The 26346-nt window shown below is 38.2% G+C and overlaps 1 protein-coding gene across 3 annotated transcripts in view; it reads left to right on the top strand.

Annotated features, from left to right (window-relative positions):
• The window catches only part of SOBP (sine oculis binding protein homolog), a 118945-nt gene that overhangs the window by 23352 nt on the left and 69247 nt on the right, over positions 1-26346 (top strand). For all 3 annotated transcript variants that reach the window (XM_026119907.2, XM_026119909.2, XM_026119908.2), the window contains exon 4: positions 1103-1254. In XM_026119907.2, coding sequence (XP_025975692.1) covers positions 1103-1254 — 152 coding nt within the window. The remainder of the gene's footprint in view (positions 1-1102; positions 1255-26346) is intronic.

A 26346-nucleotide genomic window follows, 5' to 3' on the forward strand; every position in this document is an offset into this window, starting at 1 on the left:
CATTTCAGTACTATTTCTTTTCTTTGAAGTTTCTGTTACTCCAATGTGTTGTTTCCCTCACGCTAGCGACTCCCATATTCTAAAAGATGTGTCATAAGGAGCTGAGTGCGACTATAAATTTGAGCAACACAAATTGGCAGCAAAGAATATCACTGGAAAAGGACTTGGAAGTTCCAGGTAGTAGAAGTGATAGAGCCAACTGAAAAGGAAATAATTATGAAATAAAGGAGATGTATGAAGAACACTGGAAAGGCAGCAAAGAGCAAAGGTGAAGGAAACAGTTTCAATTACCTAACAGTATGGGGCTGTTAACACAAGTATTCAGAGAAATGAAAATTTCACACTAGTGTAATAATAAGAAAGATTTTATGTGTCAGAAGGCATACATATCATATTCATAAGACACGTTTCAGAAGATCTTGAAAGAGACTCAAGAACTGTCTGACCAATCGCAAAGATACTGGACGATAACCAGGCAATCATTACCACAGTGCTGCATCTTCCTTCTTGCTCAACTCTGTTTTTGTGACTGCTAAATTTGAATGAAAGCTCCCCACTTTGTACTTTAGTCAGTATTTAGAAGCAACACTGAAAAAGGGTATTTCCTTTTCCTTCCAGTTTAAAATAGGACTCTTGTTAGAACCCTGCTTTGGTGCAGTACCAAGTGTATTTTGTCATCAGGTTGCTAAGCAGAATATCTCAGGGGCTCTCCATAAGAGACTGTAAGCAGCGAGAACAAAGCAGCAGTAGTTATTAAGTCTCTAGCCTTGGTTAATTATTTAATTAAATAGTCACATACTCTTAAAAATGCTAAAAAGATCTCAGGACTTCCAGAGCTTTTCAGCAATGCACCATTTTTAAGTTAATAACCTTTTCCAGCCATCTTAGGAGTTCTGCCAATCTACTTAGCCTGGTTGGCACAGGTCACTGGCTGCCTAAGGAACAAGCTGGTAGTCATAAGCCTGCACATTTCCACTGTCAAAGAGTGAGGAAGTTAGAAACAAGATGAGCTGGCGCTGGTTGTATCTAAGAGTGAGCATGCAGATGTCTGAGGAAGGTGTTTGCATCTCATGTAAATGTTGTTCTTATATTTCTGTTGTAGAAGATGATGTGTCAAATGTACAAATAATGTGTGCCTGGTGCCAGAAAGTTGGAATCAAGCGCTATTCCCTGAGTATGGGAAGTGAAGTGAAATGCTTCTGCAGTGAGAAATGCTTTGCAGCTTGCCGAAGAGCATATTTCAAGAGAAACAAGGTAAGAGAAATAAGGAAAGATGTAATCTACATAGACATAGTTTTAATCGGGCCCAGTGTGGGTCTTATTTAGCATAAAATAGAAGCTCTTTTATTGTTTTCTGTTTCATCTAGTCCCTCCACTTTCCATCTATATTGTCTGTTGGACTGTCAACCCTTTACTAACCTTGTTTCTTTCAGTTTCCTTCAGCTCAATGCTTAGGTTTTGTGAGAGTCAATGAATTTAAACAGTAACAATAATACACAGTAACGTAAGAGTCCCAATTTGGCCTCAGCATCTAAGAATACTTGCCGCATATACACGGCGAAGAGGAGGAATCATGAAAATAGAATAGTATATATACAGAATATATCCTATATAGGATATAGGATGGTTACGGATGACTGTGTTCGCCTTACCAGGTAGTGGTGTCCTGCTCAGCTGAAGTCAGTGGAAGTTGTACCACTAAGTTCAGTGGCAGTGGGATCATGGCAGTAGGTTTTAGGCTTTTAGGACCTTAATCTGAGTCCCATCAAGATAGCTGAAGTCTTCTCATTGATACCAATGAGCTGCAGTTTCAGTCTTTTGAAGCATATCTTTGTTAATAAATTATTGCTGCAAAATTCAGACACTGTAGTTTTTGTTTTGGGCTAAGCAATGTTAGAACATCTGAAGTAGCATGAAAATCCCTCCTACTCAGTTTAAATTTGACTTTGTCTAAAATTAGAATGTAATCCTAATATTGAATGTCTACAAAAATCGCTGCAATTGCTGAAGTGCAGTGCCTGAAAATGCCCTCTAGGTTACTTTAGCAGCTGTTTTCTGCAGCACAATGTGTGATATGCCATTTAAAAAAAATGAAGTAACACTCCAGCATTTTTAATTTTTATAAAAGTAGCTGTGTCCTTTTGGCACTTTTTAGTCCAAGAGGAGTCTTTGGTTAGCCTCCATTGTCTTAGAAATATTTATTATTCTTAAGATCCTTTACATTTGGGTTTTCTAAATGATACAGTTTACCCTCATGCCATAGAACATTCAAAGTCTATCAAGTTCAAACAGAATTCAGGTCTTCAAATCTGGTATTTTAAATCTGTGGTAGTAACAAATAAGTACATATGGATCCTAGATTCAGGATGCACTGTTGTAGCAAATTACCCTCCTTTATGAATTTGGGTCACATCATCCTGCCAAAAAAAAAAAAAAAAAAAAAAAAGTGCCTGAAGAATTAGGTTGCAAAAGTCAGTAGAGTGGAATTTTAGTGGCAGTCTTTGAGAATCAAGCTCATGATGTCTACTGGAGCAGATAGGCAAGTTAAAATCATGTGGAACCCTCTGTGTAGAGTGGTGTTTATACCCCTTTATCCAGGAAAAGTGTGGAGGAGTGAAATAAATTCTCCTTAGATACTCCTTGTTTCAAAACAAAGAAAGACAGATAGACTGATGCTCAAGGCCATGACAGAAAGGTTCCCATATATACGTGTATGTGCACAGATGCACGTTTATGCATATGCAATTCAATATATCTTACAATTTGTAAGATGCTGTAGGGTAACAGGATACAGATCACTGTCAGATGATGTTCCCATGACTTTCAGTCACAAATTTACATGAGTAAGATAGGTCAAAGTAATGGAGGAATTGTCAGTGATCCTAGTTAGGTGGTCCTGTGTGCCTAGCAGTGATGAGTACCAGATAGTTCAGGCTACCTTGGAAAGGCTGGTGAAAGAACAACCAATTCACAATGGAGTCTCTTTAGTCTATAGCTTAGATCCTGAAATAGGGGGGTTTATATCCCATACTAAAAAAAAAAAAAAAAAAAAGCATGTTAACATAATGCATAGATATACTTCAGCCTTTTACCAGCCCATAAATGGCAGAATTCAGTAATAGTTTATGGCTATGAATTCAATCAGTCATGCAATATAAGAAAAAGTTCACTTTTACTTATCTTCAATTTTTTCACTTGTATGCTCTACTGGATACCTCCTTGTCCTTGTATTATAAGAAAGGTTGAATTAGTGCCTCTCATTACCCCAGGCTTCCTTTCCTACACCTCTATTAGTTTCTTCTGGAAGTTCCTAATCTTTTAATATACTGCTCTATCCCTGTGAAATGTCTTGTTCTCCACTAAAGAGGTCACAAATTTAAAAAAAAAATGTCCTGTGAGAGAACTTGGCAAAATATGACAAGATAACAAATAATTGATAACATGTTGGTTGCTGCATTAGCTCCCCTTGAAAGTAAGCCAGTGAGTCACCTTTTACTCCCCTTTGCCCCTGTGAAATCTGAAATTGTGCAGAATCTGGTGCAACACTGGAAATCTAGAGCTGCCCATTGCATTTGGTTAGGGCATTAAATGATCAGAGGGGAGAATCCTTAGGAAATGTTACCAATGAGTTTAGGCAGGTATAGTAGGATACAGCTGCCCCTCATGCTTCTGATTTTGCACTTCCCCTGTTAGTAGTAGAGCAGAATCTTGAGGAACAAGATCAAAGGAACAAGGTTGCAATAATTTAAGATTTAACTGCTGACCTTTAAACTGTTATTACCAGTCCAACAGTGTACCTGTCTTCTCCATGAGTCTAATGCTTATTTATGTATTTGAGAAGTTATGCTACTCTACACTTTCTCATTTTTCAAACAGAGAAGTAAAATAGTCACATTTTACTTGCCTTATGTACGTTTTAAACAGCAGACTTCTGCAACAATATAGTGTTGTATTACGTTAAATATGTACAGATGCTGCATTTCAGGGAGCTGATAGGAGTTTGTGGTCACTTCATTTAAGGCTTGAATTTCCTAATGGATTGTGTTAAGCAGTCTTCCCTCTCTCCCCTAGATAAGAAATGCTGTAATAAGCACGTACTTAAAATGATAGGATGGTTTGAACAGTAAAGAATATATCATTGTTAATGTCTCAAAATGGCACTAAATAATGCTGCAAATTAGACATCTCTGAATGCCAATTGCTGTGTTCAGAATTAGGATTTTTCCCATCATCCTAATGAAAAAATCCTCTCCCATACACAGGGCAAGTGCTCATTGATTCACTCCATGCTCACAAATTCCCAGCTGGGAGAAAGCTTGGCATGAAACCACCTTCAAGTGCCCCCAGAGGGCAACAGAAATGCCCCAAAAAACCTTGGGTTAGGTGGTCAGTGACTACTCCCACCCTATAAGTCCTTCCCCAGCCCTCTCATGCAGTAGGTTTAGCAAGAGGAGCAATACGCTGGAATAAGGCAGCACACTGCTACCTCTGGAGTGTCTGAACCCAAGCACTTTAGTCGGAGGTACATCGCAGTCCTTCATGCCTTCTGTCACAGCGGAGTTGTGTCCATTTGTACTCCAGAAACTCTGCAGGTGCATGCTCTGCATCTGTGTATAGCCAGGGTTGTTAGGGAGTTTCATGGCTGAGACTGGGAGTTTTTAAGGAAACCAGACCTGCACAATTGTAAGTTGCTCTTCTCATAAGAAATGCAGATTTTGCCCCAGGTATCCTGCAGTCATCATCATTTAAAATTATCTATATTAGCAAACATGCCTTGCAAGAATAGAAATATATATATATTTTGCAATTATAATGGGTCTCCCCACAGAGTGTAATTTTGTCTAAATTACTAGAAATAAATGAAAAAAAACCAATTCTTTTACCCCTTTAGGCAGAGCAAAGTGTTTAGATTATATCTGAGTTAGAAAAAAAAAATACAATCCCCCCCCCCCAACAAAAATAACCCGAATTTGTGTTCTTATTTGGTCTGGTATGCATAGTCAAATGTACATAATGAAGTAGTGCATAATGATAACCTGTTGTGCATAATAATACCAATTAAAAGGAAGCATTGCAGGAAAGGGAGTATTTCATACTAATGTTTGTAATTGAATAGATTTAAGATCTGGAGCTGTTCTGATGCTTTCTTCCTTAGAGATTTAATTTTATAGGCCAACTAATATAAAGTTTAGTACTAAGGAGGCACATAGGGGCAAAAAGCACTAGACCACCAAGTTTCAGAATATTAAATTTAAAGGGAAATATTGGATTCATAATTGGATCCAGTGAGTTTGAAGCCTAAAAAGATTAATTTTAAAATTAAGTTTTTTGAATCAATGAGTCAGAAAACAAATTTATTATGACCCAATGGCCGAACCTAGAATGAGCACTGATTTCATGTAGGTTATATGTGCTGTTCATAGATATATTAAAGACTAATTTGCTTGCCTTGACTAAGATGTTGGAGAGGAAGTGACTGCAAGGTTGTCAGACAGTACTTTGTACTTGACCTTGCTTCTGCTTTGCTCTGCCTTTCAGTCAGGAAAAAAGATGATAGATGTTTTTGTTTATAGTGTAATCAAATTTCATTTCCACAAATAAACAAAAAGGCATCAATCAAAAAGTACAAGTAAACTGCTGTTTAGCAACAAGAAAAAGTAAATGGTGATCTTTTTTTGTTTCTTCTCGTATGGGACACTGATCTGCAGCGCTGTACGTGGGTCAATAGCATAGATAGCTGGGTACCTTGACTAGTGGGGGTCCTAATGGACTTTAATGCAGAGAGCAAGGACAGATGTCCTTCACGCTAATATGGCACCATTCTCTAAGACAGAATCTAACTTTACTCTCCCTACTGTTCCAAGGTGAGAGAAATGGCAAGGCGTATTTCCTTTTCAGTGTTGGAACTCAGTCCTGAAGAGGATGTGTTTTATGCATTTTTTATCTCATCTGCATGGCATGAATGAACTTGAAGAGTCAAATGGGCCTGTAAGAAGTGATATGCATTTATTTAGTAATGCATACTATTGTATTAGATAATTCCTTCCATTTTTAAATTGTATTTAAAAACAATGAACTGCACACAGCAGCATCATAAAGCCATAGCACTCCTGCCTGAATAGTTTTTCAGTTAATTAATGTATATCTCTACATGATTAATAAGGACATGTATATACAAACACACACTAAAAACTGGGAGTAAACAGAAGCCATCATTCCCCAAAATTATTACTGAGGATTGTCAGAGAAAGTTCTCTTGATTTCAAGCTTAATTATGCCGCCTAACAGTGCATGAGAAATATTTAATAATCCCCCTGTTAAGTCAATGAGTAATGGCAAAAAAATAAGTTAGCTTCTTTTTTTTTTTCTTAGGCACATGCAAAATTTAATTTGTAAAATGATCACCATTCATGAAAATTTGAATAATTGCCTGAAGTGACTTGATGCAAATAATGCCCCTGACAGAAGAAGAAATCTGAGATGTTACATCTTCCTTCAAATTCCTTTTCTATAAAAAGTTTTGAAACACATGGGACTCTGAACAGAAAACTAGTATTTATGCTGGAGATTTTACCTGCATTAATTTGGTGTTCAGAAAAGTCAGTGTAGGGCTGGTGGCCTACCTGGTTTGCATGAAATTGTCTATATTTGGCTTTACAGAGATGTAGAGAAATGTGATTTAAGAAACAGTTCACAAGCTTTCTTCTTTTGATGTGGATTTACATAGAATGCGTGCATATGTATTTATGTGTGCTTGTGTACATAAGCACGTGTGTGTACATTTGCAGCACAAGCCGATTAGCTGGGATTCTTGCTAATGCTCAAAGGTGGAAGGGGAAAAGATGACAAACATCCCCATAGCTATGACTGCTATGTTAGGATATAGATGAGTGCTGATGAATGAATGCAGATGTGATGCTGGGTCTGTGGAGGAAATAGTTTAAGTGTGGGGCACAGTGGCTAGCTGCTTTGAGGAACTGTCTGGAAAAGGAGGGGGAAGGAAAATATCCTCCCTCAGAGGACATTTATAAAGTATGTGGAAGGTGGAAGGTCCCAGACAGTGACCAAGAATCTGTAACAGACTCTTAGATATAAAGCAAATCCTGAGTTGTGGAAGAGAGGGGTGGCATTAGTTAGAAGGGAGAAGAGTATGTATCATTGTCTAGCTGTCATCAGCTGGCCTTTTTACTTACTGGGTGCTAAAACCAGAAGTCTCAAAATTCCTTCCCTAAACCAGAGCTAAGATTTTCCATGATTAGAAGAGGCAAATGAAATTCCAGAATTAACCTAGTGAGAGTCAGAATATCTCACTGCTCACCCACACCAAAGCAAAATGTATTAACATTGCTAACGATGAAATGCATCAGCACCTGACTGATGCCACCTATGACTTAATGAAGGGACCTGGCAAACCAGTGTGCTTGTCAGTTTGCAAACTCAATGGACATTTTACTGTCCATCTGCTGCCATTTAATACTATAAATTTGAATCAAATTCCCATTGTCTGAATTACTAGCAGGTATCCAATCCAATTAAAAGGCGTGTTCACTTTTAATTTTCACCACCACGTCACATTACATCGGTTGTGTTGCATTCTGGCTACTTTGGTTATATCGAGATGAATGTGCTAATTACGACTTTAGAATCTGCTGTCTCTTGGACAGCAGGCATTTGATTCAGACGAATCGACCAGTTTATGTGAGGTGTCCTCACATCAATTCTGAACAGCTTCAGTGATTGCCTCTCTCCTCCCTGTCAGAAGTAGGTTTTGTTTACATACAGATGTTACAACAAAATACCACTAATTGCATTAGGACTTGACTGGAAATGCTTTTAAGGTTTTCATGTGCTGGATTTATGCTGTTTAGACCACTGGGTTGGATTTAAATAGGGAGATACTACGACACCTTGATATTGGAGATGTGGAAGAAGTTGCTGTCTACTGGATACATTCTCAGAGTGACTGAGGAAGAAAGATGTTCATACCTATTTTTCTAGAGATTACTAAGGTACATTCCTGAAGTGTTTTAAACAACTCAGGATGAATTTTCCGAGTGGAGAGAGAGACACTAGGGGAAAAACAGACATTTTGCTCCTTTAAAAGGTTTGGCAAGATAGAACTCATGATCTATGTCTAGTATATATCTATATCACCAAGGGATTTTTGATTAAAGAGTCTAGATGCATAGCAATGATGCATTCAGAAAATGGGCAGATATAATACACATGGGTGCTTACTTTGCTCTGAACTCCTTTGGCTCTGATGTATGTGAGCTAGACAATAAAATATTGCTCTCTTCTATATTCCAGTAGCTCAGTTCATGTTACGTTACATTAGCACATGTTGCCTCAGCCTCATATGAAATAATGCACCTTCCAGCTTTGTTTTCATTTGATCAATACAGAATCAACATGGAAAACAGAGTTTTTTGTGATGAAAACTTAGGATAGATCTGCAAAGTGAATTTCATTTGCACAGATTATATTTGATGCCACTTCCCCTTTTCTCACGAACACATCAATCATTACTACTCATAAGAGCTGGGCAAATAATGAAATGCATATTAAATAATATGTTTGTTCAAAAATATCATGACATTTGAATAAATCATTGGCTTGATGCATCTGTTAACTTATCAGTCAGCTCATTAACTTAGGGAAATATTGAAAAAGTAGCTTGAGTATTTTTTCGCTATATATATTTATTTTAAAAAGAAAATTCATCAAATATGGTCTTCAAAAATATGCTTGGGTTAGGAATAATGTTTTGAATGAGACCCTCTGTACACACTCCTGGAAAGATGTAGGCAATACTGCAGTTAACTGCATAGCTTAATTAGGTGAAATTCTAACAGTTTTCTGCTTAGACAGAGGGCCATAATGGGCAGCAATAGAAAATCCGAGGGGCCCAGCTGAAGGTGGAAATAATTTCTAGTTCTGAATTTTCACAGGGGCACAAGTAGCTGTCCCAATACTCTCAAACTTTAGATAACAGCTAAGTAATTTGTGCAGTAGAGATGGTAATTCAGTGGAATTGTGGCAAATTATTGTCAGCTGATGATCTGTATTTAAATGTGTTATTATGCAAAAATTAAGTTTGAAAAGTTTCTTCTGAAATGATGACTTGCCTTTCTATCACACACAGAAATCTTGGGACAAATTCAGGGATGAAACAATGCCAGACCAAAGGAATAAACTATAGCATATATCTTTTGGCCCCTTCTAGGTAGGAAAGTTACATCCCTTCAGCTTTGTTTGCAAACGTTTGCTGGTTTGCAGCAAGACAGAAGAAGCCCTTACACACATTAACCTTGAATCTGACCTCGTGAATCTAAATGAGGCTAGGAGAGGCCAAATGGATAGAACTTGCCTGCTGCTAGATGAACAGGAAAATCTATTACCAGGAATTGCTAGTTAAAGTCAGCTACGTGCTATTTATCAAGCAGTGCTTGAAGTGTAAGTGTTAAACTTGCTGGGAGAAGCAGGTAGTTTTTATACAGCAAAAGCCTGAAAAAGTCAAATATCTCTGCTGTTAGAAAATAATTTCTGCAAAAGTGAAAGACTGTTTGCTGGCCAGCTAAGTTCAATTACAGGCTGCTCTCTGTCAAAAACCCAAGCGTTTATAACTCATCCATTTGAATTTAAATTGGGCTGAAAGTAAACATATGTTGCAAGTTGTCAGCCTGGATGCAATTTTATATCTAAAGTAAATGTGCTCATCTGTTTAATAATTTTTAGAAACAGTCATAAAGTATCTGATGGTTTTGGGGATGGGAGGATTTTGTGTGTATGTGGCTTCAGATGTTTTTGGTTTATTTAATCTCCTGCCTGAAAAGCAAGAGGCCAGATTCTGCCTTCATTGCACATACGGACAATTCAGTCTGAAGCACTGGTGGAGCTGCGCAGGTGGGAGCCAACTCTTTTGGCTGCACAGGTCGTTGGAGACATGGCTCCATTTCTGCCCATTTACTTTCAAAGCAGACCAGAGAGCCTGTCTGGCCCTTACCTGGATTTTGCAAGGGGAAGTATCTTCAGTGTAGTATAAGAGCCCAGTGCAACTCTACTGGGCGGTGTGTGAGAGCAGCAAGGGACTTAGCTTCCTCCATTAGCATAGGCCAAATAGAGTAATTTTCCCCATATCACACAGATAGATACAGCTGTGCAGTGTCCCATACACCTGTGGCCCTTCCTACCCTGGAAATCAGACTGTCAAATCAAATGGGAAGCACGCTGAGTTGACCAAACAACGACTCAGTCTCAATTAATTTTATTATTTTTAATATAGCTCCCAGGCTTGCACAATTGTGGTGCACCATAGTATTAAATAAGGTTGAAGAGAGTAAATGGAACTAAACACAGGTCTTAAAATATTAATCTAGAAGTTTGAAAAGAAAACTGACATTTAGATATTATGAAGAGATAGGGTTGAATAATTTCATGGTGTGGTAATAATGATCAATTTTAACTGGTCACTGTTAAAAGATTGAATCTTATGACTCCATTCGGAGAAGTAATTTATCAGTATCATGAAACATTGCTTCTCAGGCTTGATAAGGCAGCTCCTTACTGAATTGTGTGTAATGCACAGACATTAAAAGAACAGGTGAATGTACTACTACCTTTAATATTGTGAGATTGCGACTTCATCCTAAAGAAAGAAAGGAAGAGGAATTCTCAAAGAGATGATTCTAAAATAACAAGGAAAAGGGTTAACCAAGAGAAAGTTTAAAAAAGGAAAAAAAAAAAAAAGAAGCATTGAATCACTCTGGAGGCTATTTAAGAACACCATATTAGATGCACAGATGGTACTTATACCTCTGAGCAAGGAAAAAGTAGAAAGGGGAGAGTAAATCTGGCATAGTTAAGTGAAGAAGTGCGTAAGCTTAAAGGGACACTGTCAACTTAAAAATCACACTTTTATTGGGAAATTTGTTACCTACTACTGTTACAAACAACACCTATGATTACTGTAACTGAAAGATTAGAGAAAAAATACTGTTCTGCTTTTTGGTGTGCTTGCTTTAGGCCTGATCCAAATTCCATCAGCGTCAGTGGGTGACTTCTGATTGATTTTAATGAGCTTTTGATCACGCCCTTTGCATATTTGACTGTACGTTGTATACCGGCAGTTTCATTATTTTGCATGTGGTCTCTTTTCTTACTGTTTCTGTGGTTTTTCACACAGCAAGAGAGAAAAAAACATTTTTTTCCAAATTGGAAATGTGGTTGTTAACTATGGAAATGCCAACGGGGCCCCAGGCACACTTGTACCAAAAATACCAACTGTCTGACTTTTTTTAAGGCAAAATTGTTCCTTCCAAAAATTTGAAAATCTGCTCATGTCAAGTATAAAAAAGGTTTATGAGATAAAGTGCACACTAAAAATAAAAGGACAAGAAAATTATCTGAGGGACATATGTATGGGGAGCTGTAGAAGATGCAGAAAATGTATTATGGTAGGAAAAAAAACCCTCTATAAGGCTGCAGCTCCTCTAGGCCACCCAGCAGACTCCAGCCCTTACTGAAATAGTGAAGCAGCAGCTAAGTTAAATTAATTTTCCACATCCATCTTCACTATAGAGGATGAAAAGGAAATTCCTGTTCCAAGGACACTTTTCACAGGAAATCAGAGTGTGGCCTTATAACAGAAATTGAAGTCTCTTAGGAGGAAGTTATGGAGCAACTTCAGAAACTCAAGTGCAGTAAATCACCAGGACCAGATGGTACTCATCCGAGTGTTCCTAAGGAAATAAAAGTGTGAAGCAGCAGAGATATTGACAAGGATCTGCAATATATCATTAAAACCAGCAACTGTTCCTGAAAATTTGGAAGTCATTTGTATGGTGTTAAAAAAAAAACAAAAAAAAAAAAAAACAAAAAAGAGGAAGAGATAAGAAAGTTGCTTTCTTCTTGAACATAGGAAATGAAGTTGAGAAATCCTGAGTAATTTTTTTTAATTTGTTTAATGGCAGAATACAGTGACTTTCAGTTAGGCATGACCTGAACAGTTGTGAAATTTTAAAGAACAGTTGGGATATAATTTTTATACGTAACATGTATTAGACAAAGAACATAGCTCATTTGGACTCAGGATGTGGTTTGATGTCTACGAGTAATTTGATGTCCTCCACACAAGGGATGAATGCATTTTTGCACACCTGCATATGTAAGTCCACATTTTCACATTGGGTGCCTAAGAGTAGATATTTAAATCCAAAAGCTAGACATTTAAATAAGAAGCTGATTGCATTTCAAAGGACTGAATCTAGAGTTCCAATACAAAAATGTATTTTTACTGCTGAGGAATGTTTTTTTTAATATGTGTGAGAAAAGTTTTTAATTTGATTTCCTACAGAAAAAAATAAGTGTTTTTAGGAAGAGCTGCAGTGCCTAAAACATATTAGCCAGCAACTGAAATATTCAGAGCTTTGGATCAAATATTGCACTTTTTCAGGTATGAAAGAAAAAGCAGGAATGGTATGAAAAGGTTGAATTTTCCCACAAAAGGCAGATACTTCCACACACAAAAGCCATTTAACCAAATCCCCAATTTTCTGCAGTTAAACTGTACAGGCAATGAGTAACAACATATCCATGGGTTGACAAGTACAGAGCTTTTGCCAAACAAGCACAGCTATGCTGCACACACACTATGAAATTAGCTGAGGGAGGGAAATTAGACATTCTAATGGATTTAGAATTTAGTAAAGCACTTGATATAGCATCTCATGCAATCTTACCCTCAGATTAATTCAAATTACTTTGGATATGAACACTGTCAAGTGGCCTGAAAACTGGCTCAAGAAATAAAGTAAAGGGTGGTGATAAAGAGCAGCATATCAGGTTATGGGTAGAGTAGTACCAGAGGGACCTGCGTTGGGTTGGTCTTGTTTCATGTTTCATTTGTGATCTCCAGGAAGGAACAGACAGCGTGTTCACAAACTCTGCAGATGATACTAAACTAGGGAGAATTGCAAACACCAGACAGGACAGAAAATAATTCTCTTGAGGAATTATAAATAATGGAGAAAAGCAACTAAATTACTTTTACTTTGAAAAGAACAAGCTAATACATCTAGGGAAAAAATCTGAAATGAGTATCTTAGTGGAATGAGTAGAGTGGGACAATATGCTGCAGCTGAGGGTAGTCAGGGATAATAAATTGGACAGTGAAGATATAATGGTAATTAAATAGCAGTAACTAGAGTCTGGAGTGGGGGTATTGAGAAGGGTTAGTTATATGGTTACTGAAACATGGATAGAACAAGGAATAGCAAGATTTGGGGGTAGTTAGACGGGCAGAACTGAAATACGAGCAGTGTCAAAGATGATTTAGGCAATGTGAAGGTGTTAAGCCTGTGGAGAAGGATGAAAAGGTTGGAAAGAAGCTCATCTTTTGCAATTCTAGAGTATTATAATTAGATATATTAGCACTTGGAGCTGTGGCCTGAAATCAGCCACTTCACTTGGGACAGATGAAGTTGGAATGAACAAATACTGGTAAATATAGAAGCTGGCAGAGAGAATGTATACATGGTCCTCTCTGTATTTTCCATCTCTGACTTCTGCAAAAATGAAAGGATAGCATATTCAGATTCGGTAGGCAGTATTATTTCCCAAAATTGTACTACCCGTTTGTGGACTTAGCTCTGACAAATAGTAGTTAAAGGCCTGAACCATAAGCCCCTGAAAGAAACAAAAGTGTTCTGTCTTGAGTAGGAGTTGAATTGGGCCATAGTTAAGTAGTATAACTGCATAAATTTTATAAAATTGATGACTATTAGCAAAGTGTATAGCTATGCCAGGTAAAACAGTAACAGAAACCCAGTCTCATTCATTGGAGACATTACCTGCCTGTGTAAGCCCCAGACGTATCCTATAACTGAATAGATGATCAGGTATTTTTCACTCCTTCCTTCAGGTATTGGCTATTGTCAGATGCAGTTTGCCAGATTAGATGGACAAATGATCTGATCAGTATGGCGAGACCCATCTTCCTACTCAGAATGTATGCACTGATGGCATAGCAAGCATGAAGGACTCTGTGACATAATCCAAATCTAAATTGACATCTCCCATTGGGTCGGCCAAATACATAACTGGTGTAAGCAGGCATAGTTTTATTAAAATCAATGGAGCTACTTGCATCAGCTGTGATTTTGGCCCAGTATAGGAACTCTAATAGCACCATTTATTTTCTGCTGGTTCTGGAGAAGCAATAGATTTTCTATAGTGTTAATGGAAATTTTTTTATTATCGTTAAAATGAAAATATTTCATCTTACTTGCAATCATCCTCAAATCTCTCACAAAAATTCTGCCCATTCATAATACAGTTATCAAGGTCACCACACTGCTCTTTTGAAATATTTTCTGAATTTTAGCATTTCCTAATCTTAAAATATATACCCTTGATGTAAATATAGAAAGTATAGCAAACTTTACAAAAAATTAAAGCAATATGTGAGAGTGCAATCTCACGTACTAAGGGGTATTTTTAAAGAAGTGTCATATAGAACTGCTTTCAGTTCACTTTGTCTGGACATTTCAGTATAAAATGTAACATGTAGGCACCTTTATTATGCCTAGCCTTTCGAAAGAACACAGCGAGAGATATTACAGCATGTTGCATAGACTATAAAATGTTACATGAGGAGTTTCAGCTATTTGATAACCAGATAACCTAGTGCATAAAACTGCAATTCACAGAACCTTCAGGTATCCTACACAAATTGGTTTCCCAAAGACAGCTAACTACAAAGATATACTAAGTGTGTTTGTTTCTTTAGCCTTAAACTTAGGTTTGAATAACTCAACATGAATTGCAGAACTGAATACTAATAAGATACTGATCACTAGCATCAAAACAAAGGAGATATTTTGGTCCTGCTGATATCAGAGACAACATTTCCACTGATGTCAGTAGGATGAGAATTGAATCCTAACATACAAGTCAGTGATGAAGTTTTAACAGGAAAAAATGAGTTAGATGTTTGTCTCTGTACTTCATGATCCATAACTATCACTTAGATTTTTCTGATAAAGCTGTGTAAGGGATTTTAAATTTAACTTAATTTATATTAAATAAAGCCCAACTCTGCCGCACATACTCAGGCTCTCTGTTCTGCAGTAGCTCAAGGCAGTGAGGTAATGCACATTTTTCCTCCTTCACCATTCTGTCTTATCCTTTCCCTTCCTTATTAAATGGAACTTTTATAGCCTCCACAATATAGCTACCCAACTTTTAACCTGTCCCGGCTACATCTTGTTATATTTCCTAACTCATTTCCGTATCTTCATTGGTGAGGTTAGGATGAGGAGTGGCATTTACTGATCCTTGTTGTGCTCTGTATTTGCAGCATGTCTTGTATTGTCTTATGGATGGTTTCTTAGTTTTTTTGTTAAAAGGTGCCATTGGGATTCTCAGTTGATTTTTCTCTGTGCCCTTAAAAGAATTTAGCTTACCACCCCATTAAACAGTCATTTCTTCCGTGCAGTTGTGTGGAATGTAGGTTGCTATTATTAATCATCTTTCCATTCTTATTGTTGCATTTATTATGTGAGGAGATGTGAGTGTAAGTTTGGATCCAGCAGGATGACAACTTCTTATTCATGGTGATACAAAATTCAACTCATGAAGCAAGGAATGACTTTTACAAGTCATTTTCATGTTTGCCAATTTAGAACGCTGTTGTGTGCCATTTTGCAGTACTCCACGCTAATTGTGACCTGTGTGGATTTAGGAATTTCATGAATAATACAAGAGATGCAGGAGCAGTTGGAAAAAACAATTTTGCATGTTGTTGCTGTCAGGATTCAGTAATGGATTTAGCCTAGAATACAGCCACCAATAAAAAGACATTCTGGTTTCCAGGGCCTCACACTGTGTACATAGAAGTCATTTCAGTTTTACGTGCACCGCTCTGTTTCTGCTCTGCCTTTGTTTCCAAGGAGTATGTGCTCTGCTGCGTACATGTGCGTTCACATATTTATACAGGAAATCTACTTTCACAGACAAGAGGAAGAAAGTCTAACACATTTTCTGCAAATGAGCATATTCTTTCAGAAAGCGTACTTATGAGCAAGCAAAGAGGACAGTACAGCTGTAAATGTTCTGCTCTGAGATAATCAGAGCCCCAGCAGGAGCACCTTCCAAGCACAGCTGTACAATTCCCTTTGCTCTCTAGAAGGCACTGCACCCTACGTGCAGTTTCCAAGCTACATTTAACACAATTGCCCATCAGCACTTAGGAAGCAGTTACCACAGAAACCCAGCAGAGACCAATTAGTCACATGATTAAATTAATTAAAATAACCCAGGGTATCTGCCATCTTGCTTCTTTCTGCTACACATAGCGCATGACCTAGACAGACTTGTAATTTGTTAGCATTATTGTGCCTCTTAATCCTAGAATCATCTTCATACTGTACTAGAGGTGGTCTTTGATTTTTCCTTTTCCCTCGGTCTGCGTTATTCCCTTTTCATAGATCTGTGTTATTCCCTTGACACAGATGCATTATTCCTTTTCTGTAGATCTGTGTTATTATTCAAAAACATTCTCCAAACCCCTCAATAAGCCAAGTAGTATCAAATTTACAAAACATCAGATTTAACAACAGTGAGATTTGTTATGTTTGGGATAAGAGGATTTGGAAACATTTTCAATTGCACAGTTAAGACTTCTGGAGGTCTTTAATGACAGCTCTAACAATACTCACCAGAGAGAGCTCTGTAATATGTATTAGCACTTGACCTGAGGATTCTAAAGCCCTAAGAAAAGACTATATGTTGTGTCTTTATTTCCCAAGTAATACTGTTATTGCAGTGGGGCACGTTTAAGTGGAACAAGCTGTCTGTGTTGTAATACTGCTCGCTGGGAAAGAGAGGCAGTTTGGTGTGCTCAGTCATTTATAAACCTAGAAATGCACAGTCATATTCTAACTTAGTAAATCAGTCCTTGGTTCTTTGGCTGTCCTATTAATGGCATCCCCCAAATATCCATGTCATCAAAGGTTTTTTCTATTATACCAGCGTCACAGTTCTGTGTGCACACAAATCACCTTTACCCAAAATCTCATAAAACATGGAGCATTGCAATTTTCATCTCATCAAAGACATTCTGGTAACTGCTGTGAAGTTACCTTGATCCATGGCTTGAAAGCAAAAAAAAAAAAAAACAAAAACAAAAAAAAACAAAAAAAACAAAAAAAAAAACTATTTCTGGCCACAGAGTGGAGAGCAGCTTGCCTCTCCAAAGCAGATTCCATACAAACAGACTTGACAAAATAGCATGCATAAATTACATGGCTCTGATACATTAATTCGTGCCTAACAGAGCAAGTGGCAACAACACTACATCTACAATGGATGGGCATAAGACGGAAGAAATGAAGTCTGAGGGTTAATGTATAAATAATCAACTGTTACAAATTTGCAAATATTATGGAAGAAAGCTAGCAGGTTTGGTGTCTGCTGTATTGCTAAAGCACCATGCACAAGCACATTTGCTAGGCTTAACTGGCTCTGACTAGTCCCTCGGAAAGGATGTGCATGCTTGGCAATGCTGATGCACAGATGCACCAATATGAGACAGAGTCTTGTCACAGAATTAGGTCTCTGTTCACCACCGTAAAGGCAATGACAAAAGTGAATGTCCACTATGAGAAGTGGACCTTCCTGAAGTAAAGTAAGCCTTGTGCCAGTTCTGTGGTTTTGGAGAAATTACTCTCACTGACCAACATCACCTGCATTCAGGGCACATGCACACAAAAAAATTACCAAGAATAAATAAAATAATACCCTGACTATTTCTATTTTACTTGGGTTTTTTTACTTGTAAATTATCATGGGCTACTGTAGTGTGTAAAATACCCACTGAAAAGTAGCCTATCATGTGATATCTGGGGCTGTTATTTTTGCTGATGACAATAGGAACACTGAAAAGTAAATTCTCCATGGGATCTCCCAGTTCTACAATGTAGCAGTCCCACAGAAATTGGTAAAATTATGGTTTTAAAAAACTGAAGTAAACCAGTGGAAAATCTGGTATGAGGAATTTAGATGCAGTGGCCACATGCTGTTGTGTCCAGAATTAAAAAATGTCCTATAAATTTACTCATACAAAGGATCCTGAGAAAAATGCTTTCTACTTCATATTTACTTGAAGTGCTTCGCTGTCACACCTGCACACTGATTTCTCAAAGCTTTTCCTGTTTTGTAGCTCAGAGGAAAAACATTTGTTTCAGACTAGAGAAATTAGAAGTTTTGACTGCTTTCTCTTGTCATGCTACATAAAGCAAATGTGGCTGAAAGCAAAGGACAGGCTCTTCGGTAAGAGCTAAAGTGACAGCACAATCTTCGGTGGCTGTTCTGAAGTTTCAAATATAAATAGGGAGGGAAGGGTTTTGCTTTGATGTACAGGGGACCCTATGTTCTTGATACATTTTTGGTACAAGTTTCAGCTTTTCCTAAGGAAAAGACAGGACCTCCCAGATCCACTTGGAGTTAGACATTATAAAGAAAAGAGTGGTAGAGGAAATAGGTGTCCCTCTCCCAGTCATCCTTGGAGTGGGCTTTCTTAATGAAAGAATAGTGACTAAAATGAGTCAGTACATACCTCTATACTGTACCTGCATTTTAGACAGATATGCAGACCTTTTCCCAAAGTGGGAGATGGACGAGTCCTATGTGCACTGTTGTCCTCCCAGGGTAGTTTGGGATGTTCATATGGGCATTGAGGTGCTGCTGGGTTGGGCACTCCAGGAATGCCCAGATTAGAGGTAGCAATTACAGAAAAAGAGAAGTATAGGAGAGAAAAGAACATAATGTTTCAATTGCGGAGGTCTTGGACAGTGGGAGGTTTGCAAAGGGCTTCAGCAGGATTCCAGGGTTTCTTTATAAAAAGGTGAATAAGTTATATTTGTCCTCCTTGGAATCAAAAAAGGGGAGGATATAAAGGGAAACTTGATGAAGTGCAAGCAATTTTAAAATAACTATTGTGAATAAATGTTATAAAAGTACAGTGTATTACATGGCAGAATAAATGAAAGCAAATCAAGATAGTAAAAGAATTTTGATGGACTGTTTTCTATTAATCACAATAGCAGAAGCAACAAGTGAAAGGCCATATCCTAATGATTTGATTTTTATAGGTGTTGTGAATGCCTCGTCTCTCAGGAACTGTGATGGGGCTTACAACTAGATGTCCATGTCTGGGAAAGCCAGGTCATCTTTGGCCCATAAGTAGGCAGCCTGAAGTCATTAGGAAGCCTGAGTTAAGTGGCAGTAAAGTGGTTAGCCTTTGGCTTACATGATTTTAAACAGTAGGAATGGATAAAACATGTACTTCTGAATCATTTATGTATGAAATTTTTGTGTGGTAGAGGCCAGGTAGGATAGTCTTTGGTCCTAAGTAAGTAAGCTGATGCAATGTATTAATTGCATGAGGATGAGTGTCAATCAAAGAGGAATACAGTGACCTCTCAGAGTCAGGGAGAAGGTAATATAGGTGAGAGAGGGATAATTTTTCTGGTTTCCTTTTTGCAAGAAGTCATTGCTGCTAGTTCAGAAAGAGCTAGTGAACTTACAGCAGCCTGCTACTCAGGATTCATCCATTCCTAATCTCTCCACTGGTTTGTATTCCTAAAATGGCTCTAACATAAAAGTAGTTAGGGCAGAAATAACCTCCTGGAGGCCATCCAGGCATTTGCCTACATTGCAGCAGGGTTTGTTTAATTTAATCCTAGTCTATCCTCATGGCATTGTTAGACAAAAGGATACAATAAATAGTCTGAGAGATTATAAGGAGGTGTTCTCTTTTGATATAATGCAAAAGCTTTCCTCCACTCATTCTTGATGTCCAGATAGCAACCAACCTTGCTTAACAGAATAAAAAATCACAATTAAATTTCCCAGTTTGTATGTAGTATTACTTGTGTAGGCCATGGGGCTGCATTTTGATTATTCTCATCAGTTTATCTCAAGTGATTTTAATAGACTAAAAATCACTAAAATGATTATCTTAATATTTATTTTGGAACAGCTGAATTTGCAACTGGGCCATTGTTTTAGGCATGGACCTGTTACTGTTAAGGATACTGCTGATATTCTTGATTAGAAACACTGTACAATTTTAGTTAAACATAAGGTGGGAATTATCTAACTCAAAGAGAGAGGGTATTTCCCAGTGAGTTGAGATGAAGGAAAAAGAAGATACAGTTGATTCCACTTAAGACAGACACAGCCTGTTCTAACACTGAGGCAACTTGGAGAGCATCTGTTTTCCAAAGCCATATTCTATATGGCTTGTGTTAGTGTTCAGGCTTTGTGCAAGCTGCATGGCAGTCATTTTGCTGTGGCTTGTTTCTCCAAAATTCCTCTGTTGAAGGCTCAATGCTTTTTACTTTCTCAGCAGCATTTCCATTAGTCCTGATTTCCGTTGCCCATCTTGCTCTTCATCTCACCACCAGTATTCTGCCTACTCACTGGACTCTGTCCTGCCTGCTCTTTGTGTCTGCCCCAATGGATCCTGGCACTTCCTATATGCCATTAACACTTATGCTGAAGGCCATAAGCAACCTAACTAAGGGTTTGTTCCCAGAAACACTGTGTCATCTTTTAACATATATTTATACATATTCCTTGATCTAGGAAGTGATAGTAACTCTGTCCCTATTATTCCCCTGTCACTATCAGCAGATTCATGATGTGGTCACAAGATAACGCAGCCCAGAGTAGCACACACCTTGGGAGCTGACTGCCACTGCACATGTCAAGGGGCAGATGGCAAATATGTAATGCTTTTGTTTATGTGCATTCAACAGATTCTTAGTAGTTTTTCCCCATGTTTCTGCAGGAAAAACTAGTCTTTGCGGGGTGTTCAGAGTGATTCCCGTGGAAATTTTAGATTATAGATATGGTCTGTGGATTTCCATGCTCCTTTTGCTCTCCAGCTGTCCTCTGTGCTTTCCCCCTGAGCACATGTTCTGTTCCTTTTCTTTTCACTGCTCTCTGGGGTCTAAATTCTGGCCCCTTTGAAGACAAAGGCAAAACTCAATTGGCTTCAGCAGGGGCAAGGTTTTAACCCAGAGGTCCTCCGTGAGCAGACGCGCAGCCCGCACTGCTGGAAGAAAGCTGCACAAATTCACCGGAACTGTGACAGGCTCAGGCAGAAACAGCGTTCCAGCTAGTGCAAAAGAAGATGCTGAGGATAGGAAACCAAGAGATGTCAATTTTATTATCTCTGCCTTTCTGAGCAGTTTACAGCACAGCATGCTCCTCTGTCAATTTCACTCAGATTAAAAATCACAGTGAAATGTTTCTTTTTGCGCTTCTGGACAGGAAATCAGGGATAACATAGCTACCTAATATGTATCTGAAAAGATAAGTGTTTCTTTCTTTCCTCCACTGAGGAGTGTTTCAGAAAGAAACAGTTGTCATGAACTATGTATAAGATGGTTCCCTTCTCCAGAGAGTTTATTACCCTTCATCTTTCATTACCCCAGGATATTTACAGGTAGTATATTCATTACCTTGAATATTCCCGCATGCTTGTACGAGCACATAGTGTACAGATGCTAGGAGACAGGCTCCTCAGTGTTCAAAGACAGGGTATTCTCATTTAACGTTTTCATTTCACTGCACCAAACTGTGGAGCTGCAGCATAAGCAACTTAGGGCTTATTTACTCAGTGTGTGAGACTAGCCGAAACAGGGAATTTTGTCTGGTCAAATTACGTGTCATGTTAAAGAGCCTTTTGTCTCCATTCAAGCTTTCCAAAACAAGACAAATTATGATATTTTCCTGTTAATTTCTGTTAATTTCTTTCCTTAATGAGTTTCATTAAAATCAAAGCTTCCGGAAGACTGAGCCATGACAGCTGTCTAAAGACTGTTTCACTTGCTATGGGCTGTTTGGGCTGAATAATTATTTCAGCTTTGTGAGGATTATTTCTTTAAAAACAAACAATGATACTCTGTTTGTGAAGAGAAACAAATGCTTTGAGTGGTGCAACATAATTTTGTAGTGCTGACTGGTAGTACTCAATGGCTTTTAGAGATACCTGAGAAAAACACGTCTCTTTCAGTCTGACACATTTTTTAATGATTTCACTTAAGAATACAAAGCCAGCTATTTCAACTGGCAAGAGAAAGAGGGTTTAGATTTTAATTAAGTAAATCAATTCTTTGAAAGAGAGAGGGGATTATTCTTTACTGTTACATTGCTGTGAATGTGACCCGAGAATGAAAAAGCAAGTCTTTCTGTTTTGCCACTCATAAAATGTTTCTATATGCCACAGGCCTGATACTTTGATAACAGAGTGGCAAATATTTCAATTATTTTATATTTACTGTTCTGTACAATCTTAAAGATACTTTGTGCATTTCACAGCTATTGTAGTTAAGAAGACATGGGTTTTAGGACATAGTTCAATCCATTTTCTGTGCTGACCATTTTATTCTGACATGGAAATTCTCAAATTTAAGGGTGGGAAGATGGGAATTTTACAACAGTCCACTGCTTCCAAGTCTGAACTAGACACTTACCACCTGTTTTCATGAGCTGCTTTACAAAAATCCATGTCAGAGTTACAGAAAACCAAACTAGTTTGACAGAGCTCATGTTCATATCATGAGTTTCAGATTTCAAGACCTGAATGGTAGATATTTGTTTTGGGAAAGTGGGCATTTTCTGAGAGTTAGGGATCCTCTCCACTTCCAAAGGCCTTGCTCCCTGCCCCCTGTTTCTAATCCTGTGTCCTTCCTGGTGCTGATTTTATCACAGTACTCTTACTTCTTGGAGGACAGAGACAAGTTACTTCTGCTGAAAATGAGATTGTAGTTAAGAAGGTGATTATGTAGAAATGGCACCTTCTTATTAACAGTCTCTCTGCACGCTGTATGTGCTTACTGTGTTGACCCAAACATCTTTTGTCTCTGCCGGTACTGAAGAGTATGACTAGATGACGTCCTGCCTTAGTTAGGATCATCACTGTAATCACCAAGAAAGTCTGAAACACAGATTTTTTTATTGCCAGGACTGACAAAACATGGAAAGAGGACAGCTTAATTTTTGGATCACAGCTTGATTTTGTAAGACAGACAAAAAAAAGCACAACCCTATCCACCCTGACAAAGCCACCGCTACAACAAAAAATCCACCAGAGCATATCTGATGTAGTAACTGTCAAAAGGGAATTCAAGTTCATGTCAGTATCTCAGGATTGATTCTCGCACTGGAGTCATAGCTTGATGGATACTAAGGACACTGCATGGGTCAAGTGTTTAAGGTATTGTTCTCAAACTGTCCGGCTGACAGCCAAAGATCTGTGGCAAATTTGCTGCCTGACAGGAGTTTTGCAGGGAGCAGTCTCTCCCGCCACCACACTGCTAAATAACATTAAAAGATGGACTTCTATAGTATTATTTTCTGTTGTGATCAATGGCTATAGCAGTCAGAGAGGTGTGGGCTCTCCAGCAGGAGAGGAAAGGCCCCACAGACACTCTATGCCCTGCAGTGCTGCTGGAGCATCCTGCGCGAGGAGCGGCACTGCCAGGAGCTGGAGAGCCGGAGAGCGGCCCGCAGCCCCTGGCCACGCTGTGGAAGCAGCTGGGAAGCACTAATTTAGCTGGGCGGTTATGACCAATCCTGTCATCATCACAGCTCTGGAGCTAGGGAAAAGGTTTCCTTGTCCCTGTCCCCAAGGCTGGGATTTCCAAAAGCATGTGACAAAATTAAGCAACCCGTTTCCCTGAAGGAAAGCAAACAATGGGCTTTGTTTGTTTAACCTACACTGCTGCTCCTGAGAATCCAAAGCCTGAGTGACATTGCGTGAGTGAATTGCATGGGATCTCAGCTCTGGCACTGTTGTATAAATCCAGAACCCACATCTTAATTTCTTTCTGTATTTTCTTAATTACTGTCGTGACATACTTTTAACGGGAAATTCCTGCAAGAAAAAGGTCTTTCTCAAAACTTTTCTCTGGTGAAAAATGAGAATAAAATATTTAGTTTGGGGCTGCTTTGAGAAAGGCTGTGCTTATTCACTGATATAAAAGGGCAGAAGAGCTGTTTGGTTATCTCCTCATACCCATACTTATGATTTTGCTTTTTACTTCTGGGTTTTTTAAAAAACAGGAGGGCTACTTCTTAGTTCTGTCACTTTCTAGGCATCCAGTTTTGAAAAAGCAGATGTATATGCATCCATTTATAAGAATACACAGACGGTTACTTTTTTTCTAGTTCAAATATTCCAAGAACCTTGATTTTGTAGTTGCTTAATCTCAAATATTAGCATTATAAACTCAGTTTCTTTTAAACATTTTTCCTAAGAGATATGCTATATTTGCAGCCAGTTTTCTGCTTGTTTTGGTCCAGGAGTTCAGGACCTGCCTCTCTGCCTTTGCCGTTTCATGAAATTTCACTGCAGAGACTTGATCTCAAAACATGAAAGCTATTTCGGATTTGCTAAGAGAACCGCAGCTTCTGCCTTCGGAGAGTCTTTGGAATGAAAGCCTTTTCATGCACTGCAGGCTCTTCTGTGCCACTTTGTGCTCTGTAGCTAAAAGTAGCTAACGTAAAAATTCTGTGCCTTTCTTGTTGAGTAGCAGATTCTAGAAATCACCCCATCTCCTGCATATCAGATAATAACTAATATAAAGAAGCTGCATGCTTTATTATCACTAGAGGATCCCCTCAGAGGAATGCTAAGAATTTAATCTCCTTCCAGAAGTATTGGTTATTTTTTCATATTAATCACCCCAAGTCAATATCTAGTCTGGCAGACAAACTCCAGAAGCCTGTGCTTTCAGCTTTGGTGGGTGAACCTGGAACCCAGTTATTTTTAGCATATATTGTACATGGATTTCTAGTTGTCTCTCAGTGCTGTGAAAGCTCCTAATTGAATGTAATCCATGAAAGATTTATTCTCCCGATCAGCTTTCTCACAGGAAGTGATTTTAGAATTACCAGATTCCAGCTGTTGCTGAAATCCATTCGGCCATCAAGCCTGTCAACTTTATTGTGAATATTCCAATTCAGTTTCCTACAGAGGTCTAGACCTCGGGCCTCCTATTCTTCTATTTTCTATTTAAGTCAATCTGTAGAATAACATAGGTCTTCCCTGGTGTGTGGAGAGAAGAGCAAGGATGTGGAAAAAATGGAAGTTGGTCTGATCTAGCTGATCCAACAATGGTTTTTTAAAAAATCTCTTTTCAGCTTTGTTCTTAAAATCCTTCAGCTTCCCACAGTGATCTTTCCACAGCAGACAGCACTTAATGCCCAGGAGGGATGAAAAATGATTCAAAAAGAAAATAAAAAACACATAGACGTTTGTCAGCTCTCAGAGCATTTGACCAACCTCAGCTAGATGTGGCAGCCCCACCCTCTCTTGAAGCAACTCAGCTGTGGTTTTAGGATGTTAAGAGTTGACTCTAAAGTTTCCAATTAATTCTTAAGAACAGTGAAACTAAAACTAGAGGTCCACGCTTTTTTACACGTATAAACACATGGCAAAGCCCTCCTATATCTTTTCCTCTGAACCATTTAGAGAGAGAAATGGCATATTTTGGCACAGTCTGTAGGTTTTAGTTCTTTTCTATTACTGCATGCTCCTTTTTGTGGCTCTGTGCTGCATAAATATTCCTTATTCCACCTGTTATCACAATATATGACTTACGAGATTATGGATTTGGGGCTGTTATAGTATCCAGTAAGATAATATGTGGTGTTAATGAAGGTAATTTCAAAAGATCTGAGTAGTACAGCTAATAAGACTATAGTGTTAAAGTTTGTTGAAAATGTGTCCAAGGCTGGTGTTTTCATTTTTGAAAAAAATCCCTGTTTCAACAAAGAAAATGGTAGAGTCTTCCGAGTTTCTAGACAAAAATAATTTCCTAACATCTATAGTTCCCCTTTCTTTTCCAACTCACACCAAACAGGAAAGTGTCTATGTAATGAGTAATACTTTAGGAAGTTTCCACTCCAGGAGTAGTGTTTTCTAGGATGCTCTTTTGTAATTGTCTTAATTCTTCTGAGCAGCTCTACATTCCTTAGATCTGGAAAGAAAGATTTACGCTTCTGCTGAAAGGCATCATGAGAGCGATGACATTTCTGGTTAATTCATTTATTCCTAGGAATATAATCTAAGTTGATTCCTGGATAACCATGCAATCAAACTTAGAAATATAGGAAAAACAGAAGAAAGAAAATTTTGGAATGAGAGTGAGACATATCTACATTGTACTCCTCATTGTGATACTTGCAAGCTTCTGCGTGGGTAGTTATGTGTTTCAGATAGTTTTCTCATTTTCTCATGTCAGGATGTTCAAAGTTGAGTTTCAAGAACTG

Source organism: Dromaius novaehollandiae, chromosome 3 (genome assembly GCF_036370855.1).
Source record: "Dromaius novaehollandiae isolate bDroNov1 chromosome 3, bDroNov1.hap1, whole genome shotgun sequence".
Lineage (NCBI taxonomy): Eukaryota > Metazoa > Chordata > Aves > Casuariiformes > Dromaiidae > Dromaius > Dromaius novaehollandiae.